Here is a 7987-nt window from a genome sequence, read left to right as displayed (position 1 = left end):
GGACCGGCTGTTTCTACGTGGAGGCAGTTTGGATTATTCACACTTCCTCTTGTGCTGCAGCAGCACCACAACAGAAAGCTTTATTTTAGCTTTATTGTGTTTTTAACTTTCATTTAATTGTATGTCTGAGAGCTCTTTCTGTTGTGGTGGCAAAAGTACTGAGATCCTCTACGCTGTAGTGTGCTGGGGCAGCAGACTGAAGACAGCTGACGCCAACAGACTCAACAAGCTCATCAGGAGAGCTGGTTCTGTCCCGGGAGTCGAGTTGGAGCCTGTGGTGGAGGTGTCTGAGAGGAGGATGCTGAAGAAGCTGCTCAGCATCATGGACAACACCTCCCACCCCCTGCACGCCACACTGATAGCAGAGTCAGAGCACCTTCAGTCGTCGTATCAGACCACCAAGGTGCACCACAGAACGCCACAGGAGGTCTTTCCTACCTGTGGCTATTAGACTGTATAAGGCCTCCTCCACCAGCAGGAGGGACACGTAACGGACTCATTCAGCAGAATCATGTGCAATAACCGTGAAGGTCATTCCCTTTCACTTTGTCTCCCGTTTTGCAGTTTGCACTTTGCACATATCATATTTAATTGTTAAAGTCTATTCTGTATAGTTTCACTTACTTTGCACACTTCACCTCACACACTGTGACACTTTCACAAATTTGTACTTTTCAATCTGTACTTTTTGTTTTAAAAAAGGGACAGACTATTTAATGTAATTGTATTTTATTGTGTCTAAGTTTCTGTTCAATTTTGTATTTCAATATTTTGTATTGTTGTGACTTGACCTCTGTACCGCACTCTGGCACAACCATTTCCTCCGGGATAAATAAAGTCATTCTTATTCTTATTCTTGTTACAACACATAGTGTAAAGATACTGTTAAGCACAATTCCTGCATTAAAATTTCAATTTCTGTTAATGTACACAAAATAAACTTACACTACTAGGAATAAAAGTAAGAAAAGGTAGTAATCTGACATGTCTGTTGTACATCAACAGTCATTACCAGACTACAGCTAGATTTCTTTTTCATTTTGTTATGAAACTAATTTCCTCACACTCAGTTAACAGTGCTGGTATAAAGTGAAGAATGACCAGCAGTGTGATGGTTGCCCAACTCTTCGGCACATCTCGGGTGTAGCTCAACAGATAACCGGGCGTCCTGCTGTGGTGCTCCTGACTGGCACCAGGAGGCGAGCTGCAGCAGCGCCCGTGGAGAGCGTTGGATTGTGGGTACGCAGTGTTTCCTGATAGGGTCGGTCAGCTGTTGCAGCAAACTTCAGACTGAGCTTCAGAGTTTTCTACATCTGGTATTTGCTAGATGTCGCACTTCGGTGGAAACACATCTCCCGTGCGCGCTTCTCATCTGGCAACTTCACCGAGCACCTTCCTTTAAATCCTCCCGACTTAAAACTTTTTATATTCACCAAAAAAAAAAAAAAAAACCAACAACTTGAAACTTGGAGGAACTTTCAGAATGAGTCTGAACGAGCACTCCATGCAGGCTCTGTCGTGGAGAAAACTCTACTTGAGTCGAGCCAAGCTGAAAGCCACCAGCCGGACTTCAGCCCTGCTGTCGGGCTTCGCGATGGTGAGTTTAACGTTGTCTTCATGGCTCCTGTTGCAGAGACCACCGTGTTTCCTCCATGACCACCAGCTCGGTGCACACACACACACACACACACATATGTGACGCAGATTATTGTTGTCAATGGCTGCGGCGCTCGTGACACTTCACGGGCCCGATGACGGCTAATATTCACAGTTAGTGACCGACTGGTATCAGTGAGGAAGGTGTGATGAGGAGGAGAACAGAGGTCACGGTGTTAAAAACGACCCGCACTCGTCCCTGTGGTCGTGGGTGACTTTGCATGAGACGGTGTCTGTGGGCATTTGGCTCTCAGCGGACCGAAGAGGAAAAAATAGTTCATGTGAACTTCACAGGGCTCAAACACACCCTCAAGTCCGGGTTCATCTTCCGCCATAACAAGTAGAGCGCACAGCAGCACAGAGCGCTGCCGAGGCATCCTCTCCCTTTTATTACTTCTCTTTTCCCCCTGACTTGTAAATCACCACAAAATTCACAATGTGGATCACAAAAAGTTAATAATTAGCCAGAATAAACTACATAGTGTGTATGATAATAGCCCACACTCCTGTTCCCATAGACAGCTGTTCACACTGACCACTGTCCTCTGACTTCCATACATGTGTGTGCTAATTAGATATGAGCTGCTCACCTCATATTAATGTTTGTAAGTAATGCAGTTGTTCTGCTCTTTTAACAAGTCAGGGACCCTCCAGCCTTCTTCTTTATAACAACACCTACATTTAAACTATTGACCACAAATGGCTGCATTTAGTATAAGGAACCACATCTGGGATGGTTTTTTTGTTTATTGCTACATTTCATCTGATTCACTCACATCGCTGCCTTTGCTTTGTGGCGGAAACATCAACAGGTGTAAAAGGAGCAGTGAGCGGAGTTTTATTCTTTATTAGGCAGTTTAATGCACATAATAACATGTACAATAAACATGTACAATAAACATGTAGTTTAAATGGGTTTCAGGTAGGTAGGTAAGTTTATTTTGAGTTATATATTATAATCACCATGTGTAGTTAGTTGTCAGCAGTCTAATATGCCAGTTTATTACTAGCATTTGTGGTATTTGTAGAAATGACTCCTGATTTCCATGACAAAACACAAAAAAGTGTGCAGGATACCAAAAACTGCCCTGAAAGAATATAAAGCAATCAAAATAAAATTGCATATTAAGAATAATAGAGACGTTTCTTCTATATATACGTTGTAAATATTGACATTTTCCTTGTGTGATTTTCCCAGGTTGCCATGGTGGAGGTGCAGCTGGAGCGGGATTTTAAGTACCCTCCAGGGCTGCTGATCGCCTTCAGTGCCTGCACCACGGTTCTGGTTGCGGTGCACCTCTTTGCCCTCATGATCAGCACCTGCATCCTCCCTAATCTCGAGGCCGTCAGCAACGTACACAATCTCAACTCCGTCAACGAGTCCCCCCACGAGCGCATGCACCGCCACATAGAACTGGCCTGGGCCTTCTCCACGGTCATCGGCACCCTCCTCTTCCTCACGGAGGTGATGCTCTTGTGCTGGGTGAAGTTCTTACCCCTCAAAAGCAACACTGAAGTGAACGGCACCATAAGCTCCGGCGAGGCCGCAGCCATCGCTTCCACCTGCATCATGGTGCCCTTTGGACTCGTTTTCATCGTGTTCGCCGTCCACTTTTACCGCACACTCGTCAGTCACAAAACGGACAGACAGATCCGAGAGCTGGAGCAGGTGATTCGGCTCCAGAACCAGCTGGACCACCGGCCTGAGAACGACGACCTGAAGGCCGCTGCCCATTTCCCGTGATGATAGCCAGCATGCAGCAGCAGTGGACATTCAACTGTGCCTTTATTCTGAAATCTCTTATAAAAGCTTTATTTTTTATTGTTTGTGAACTTTGCTCAGATGCTTTTTAAATTTTTTTAAAATTTTTTTATTGCAAGCTTCGTCTGTCGAGCACTGCAGGTTTAGACCCACTTTTGGATGATGCATGTTCACAGTCATCTATCTGTTACAGAGAGGGAAAATAGTTGTACCTTTTAACTTGAAGGCAGATCTTTTGCTCTCGGGTGCTAACATTTCAGATGATGACATATCACATTACATATTTTACTTAACAACACAGCACTTATAGTTCATAACAATAGAACAGGACTAGAACATAACGGGACTTAGTATCACCAACACTTGGAGGATCCTGAGGAAGATCCACATCAGATTTAAATAATGACATTGGGTCATTTAAAGGTGCACTTCCTTTTTTTTTTTTAATATGATTCTATACTCATTTAAACGAAGCATCTTTTTAGTTCAGGTAGACAAATTCTAGGCTTTTCCAGGTGCAGTTGACACAGCTCACAGTTTATTCTGTGCTGCTGATGGATGCATGCTGTATAACTCGCCACCCCTGCAGCATCTGCACTTTTATTATCAATACTGCCGTTCATATTCGAGTGAATTGTCCTACTGAAATATCATATTATATTTAAGAGACTTTTTATTTAGCCCCAGGTACCAGTTGTTTTGGATTTTGTAAACTGCTCGCTCCTGTTCTTCTTTTCCCTTATCCTTCTTCTGAACAATTTACATTTTACCGCTTGCATAATAGAGCTCCAAATGTCTTGAAGCCAAAATCAAATAGAACATATATATATGTTAACACCCAGCAGTGTTTGTGTGCAATCTGATGCTAAAGAACACTTCTTCAAAGTGCTTTTAACCTTTTAAGTGTTGAAGTGCACAGATTTTATATAAAGGGAAAAATGTGAGATATGAGTTCGCTGTCATGTTGCTTTTCGCTGTTGGAATATACAATATACGTATATGTAATTCATAAAAGACGGTTACTGGCATTTGGAGAAGTATTGTTGAATGTATTATTACAAAGCTTTCACATATTAGAAATGAAGTGTTTAAGTTTGTATGCTTTGTATTTTTCATAGTTTACAAGCTTGTGCGTGTTCACACATCGTTTTAGGTTGTAGATTGTTTAAGTGTGGGTTTAGAGGGCTTGTCCTCTTCATCCTGTGGCACATTGGTGACCTGCTTTACTTGGGTTTGACCATCGTCTTCACTTCACTCTGTAACACTGGTACAAAAGTCAAGCGGCATATTCAAGCTCAAATGAGAAAACATGGATGACAGTTTGCTATGTAATGGTGTCATGGCAACAGCTTCATATCACTTTGTCATATACTGTAATTTTCTCCCCTGAATATATTTAATCAGCACAATCTCCTATTTAGGATTCTGGTCAACTTTAATTACTTTAATCTATGTGGTGAACTTGAGAGTGCATTTTTATCAGGTAATATTGAATATGGAACTGAAAATAGTAGCTATGCTGTATATATTCATATCAAGGTAATGCTGTGGTTGTTGTTGCAGTGTCACTTTTGCTATTACCCACCGCCTACACATGGTGTGTAGTGAGTCATGAAAAGCTAATAGCTTCCATAAACTATAAACTCCCCACATTTGCATGGAAATGGCCTCGACCAGACGATAACAGCTCTGTGACGCATAGTAGAGAACAAAGAGCCATAAGCAGGTCGCAAAGTTACAGAGCGTTTATTAAAATGGTCATTATGCTTCCCCAAAGAACTGTTGATGGCTTTATTCAGGTCGCCTGCAGACACTCTGGGATACTCAAGATGTGCACATGTGCCTTCTGTAAAAACAGATCAATGCAAACACAGGCATTTCTTTGTTTATTTGGTTTATTTATTTAATCCGGTGTATGTTACTGTATATATATATATGGAGGTTCCACTGTTTGTGTCGATGCACAGCTTTAAAGTGAATTTTCAGTAAATACTGTATTGTAAGATTTGCCTTTGTGTGGTAAGGTTTGGTCACGAAGCTGCAGTGTTTGTGTGTTTGTTGATGTTTCCGGTTTGAGAATAAAACACATCTGAGATGATTTGTGAGTATTAAATACATTTTTTTTATTTGCATGTGTAAAAAATGCCCTGGAAATGTCTTTAAACGACAGGGTAGACAGGAAAACCCACACAGGAAATGTGTGCGGACGTGCAGTTTGAGTATGAGCTACTATCTGTCAGTCAGAGCCGTGAGCGTGCATCACAACAAAGCACATTGACTCCCCCGCTCGCTGGCCTTTTCCGGCCGTCTTGTTGCCATTAGCGCTTGTTTGGTTGCTTCTCTGAATAAGTCGTCCACATTCTCCCTGTATTTTGCCGAGCACTCCAAGTAGAGCACGGCCCTGAGTTTCCTCCTGGCCTCTTCTCCCTGTCAGAACAGACTTTTATTCCCACAAAATGAGCTATGAATCGTACAAATGTGTGACTTTTCATTTGGTGACTTACATACCTGAATATATGTGACGGCATTCTGGCCAGATGACCATAGTTTCCTGAGGCGGACTTTGTCTTCTCTTAAGTCTCCTTTGCACCCAACAAGGATGATGGGCACCTCATCACAGAAATGTTGCACCTCAGGGTACCACTGAAAGACACACTTACATTGTGGTATTTTTTGGGAAGCACAGACTGCAAAATAACTGCAATGCACAGGTCAAGATTTTGACAAAGACTATTATCTATAGGCTTGATACTTATTGTCTTCAATAAATAAACTGGAGTAATTGAAGTGAAAGGGAATTTACCTCAACCAGAGCAATAAAACACTGAAGACGCAACTTGGATATACCTTTATGAAGACATTATCAAAGCTTGAAGGACACATGACGTCGTAGCAGATGAGCACCACGTTCACATTGTGGTAGGAGAGAGGACGCAGGCGATCGTATTCCTCCTGACCTGATATTGACAACATCAAAACCTGTATTTGAAATTACTCAAACTCAGCCAAAAATTAATAAACCAAAAAAATAAACTAGACTCAAATAATTAATTGGGTGATTATATCCAATATAATGGTAGTGTTTAGGTTATTTACTGACTTAAGACAAAAGGACATGTGGTTGTATTTCTCTGATGGCTCGACACACCCTCTGCAGACTTGGGCTACCTGTCGAACAAGGTGGTTTTAAAAGTAAAGAGCGAAACCTTACCTGCAGTGTCATAGACATGTAGCCGAAACTGTTGCCCTCTGTACCTCGAATTTACAATACTTTTGTCAAACACAGATGGGACATATTCCTGAAGGGAAAAAAAAAAACAAAAACATTTTCTCTGCTGAGGTTTATTTGAATTACAAACATTTTATTCTGTTTAAGTTTTTAATTAAAATGGATTTGTGTCATTATTTATTCCTATTTGAAACACGTACACTCCTGTCGACCCACTGACAGCAGCCAAGTGTAAGAGCTTTACTCACCTCTAGGAAGACCCCTTTAGTGTAAACTGTGAGCAGAGAGGTTTTCCCACAGCCGCTGTCTCCTACAATAACAACCCTGAATTCCTCTTGCAGGCCGTTTCCTCTGTTTGCTCCGGATCCTTTCTGGCTCATGTTTTGTTACAGGTGAGCGATGCTCCCACTGACTGCTGCTCCTGGCAGGTGTGTGTGCTGCTGAGATGATCCAGAGGGAAAGAGAAACTGTGGCTGCAGCAGTCGCTCACAGCTAAATGACTTACAGGTCATGTGTGCACTGCTTCCTGGGACACAAACACAATTAGCTCCACCCTCTCTATCTATCTATCTATCTATCTATCTATCTATCTATCTATCTATCTATCTATCTATCTATCTATCTATCTATCTATCTATCTATCTATCTATCTATCTTATGCCATGTTCAGTATTCCATTGTACTCTATTAGCTTGCTTTAAATATATATATACTATATACATACTGTATATTTCATACATTTGCATGTTTTTTCTTCATATTTACTTTATTTTTCACATTATGTTTGATTATATTTAATAGGCACTCCTAATCATCTACATATGAATACATTCTACTGTACTATACTGTATCTACTCATGTATATGCTGATATTAATGTATATAGGTAATATAAATATAATGCAAGCACATATTTCTTGTGATGCTGTAATATTAAAATCCCCCTCTGTAAGGCCTGTGTTATGTCACGTTATCTTTACTTATTTTATAAAGAATTTATTAAATAAATTATAAACTTGGGAAAACATCAATTTCAGACCTTTATATTTCACTTCCTTTGAAAAAGCCCTTTTCATTCATCTGGACCGTGTGAGATAATAAACCTGTAGTGTAAAGTAGAGTTACAACATGACATGTATCACAGAGGTGCACTCAGGTGTCTCACCTGTCACCTGTTAACCCACCTCCTCCCAACCTCTTGTGTTCTTCCGCCTCACCGAAGGGTCTATGTTCCGTCTCTGTCTGCTGGCGGATGGATCCATCGTCCAACCTGGGCGGCGAACTGTGAAAACAGCGAAAATAACAACAGCTTTTCCACAATGTTGCTCCATCAGCGGACAC

At 41.4% G+C, this 7987-nt stretch overlaps 2 protein-coding genes across 2 annotated transcripts; one reads left to right on the top strand and one right to left on the bottom strand.

Annotated features, from left to right (window-relative positions):
* Nucleotides 1-1199: 1199 nt before the first annotated feature.
* LOC139204066 (calcium release-activated calcium channel protein 1-like) lies at nucleotides 1200-3673 on the top strand. The gene is made up of 2 exons (XM_070834023.1): nucleotides 1200-1597; nucleotides 2855-3673. Exons 1-2 carry the CDS (start codon nucleotides 1484-1486, stop codon nucleotides 3398-3400), a joined length of 660 nt encoding a protein of 219 aa, XP_070690124.1. The 5' UTR covers nucleotides 1200-1483; the 3' UTR covers nucleotides 3401-3673.
* A 1897-nt stretch (nucleotides 3674-5570) lies between these two features.
* On the bottom strand, nucleotides 5571-7027 carry LOC139204259 (rho-related GTP-binding protein RhoF-like). The gene is made up of 5 exons (XM_070834244.1): nucleotides 6896-7027; nucleotides 6630-6717; nucleotides 6266-6375; nucleotides 5927-6061; nucleotides 5571-5845 (listed from the first exon to the last, which is right to left on the bottom strand). The coding sequence occupies exons 1-5, from the start codon at nucleotides 7025-7027 to the stop codon at nucleotides 5678-5680; spliced, it is 633 nt and encodes a 210-aa protein (XP_070690345.1). The 3' UTR covers nucleotides 5571-5677.
* Nucleotides 7028-7987: the final 960 nt, after the last annotated feature.

The sequence above is a fragment of the Pempheris klunzingeri genome, chromosome 7, assembly GCF_042242105.1.
Source record: "Pempheris klunzingeri isolate RE-2024b chromosome 7, fPemKlu1.hap1, whole genome shotgun sequence".
NCBI lineage: Eukaryota > Metazoa > Chordata > Actinopteri > Acropomatiformes > Pempheridae > Pempheris > Pempheris klunzingeri.
This window is presented reverse-complemented; position numbering and strand designations above follow the sequence as displayed.

Bases quoted from the DNA above. Each gene is read 5' to 3' on its own strand.
- LOC139204066 (XM_070834023.1), top strand. From the start codon at position 1,484: ATGAGTCTGAACGAGCACTCCATGCAGGCTCTGTCGTGGAGAAAACTC. The intron at 1,598-2,854 runs GTGAGTTTAACG...TGATTTTCCCAG, and splicing joins TGCTGTCGGGCTTCGCGATG to GTTGCCATGGTGGAGGTGCA.
- LOC139204259 (XM_070834244.1), bottom strand. From the start codon at position 7,027: ATGAGCCAGAAAGGATCCGGAGCAAACAGAGGAAACGGCCTGCAAGAG. The intron at 6,718-6,895 runs GTGAGTAAAGCT...TTTTCCCTTCAG, and splicing joins CTAAAGGGGTCTTCCTAGAG to GAATATGTCCCATCTGTGTT. The intron at 5,846-5,926 runs GTATGTAAGTCA...CTGTTCTGACAG, and splicing joins ATGCCGTCACATATATTCAG to GGAGAAGAGGCCAGGAGGAA.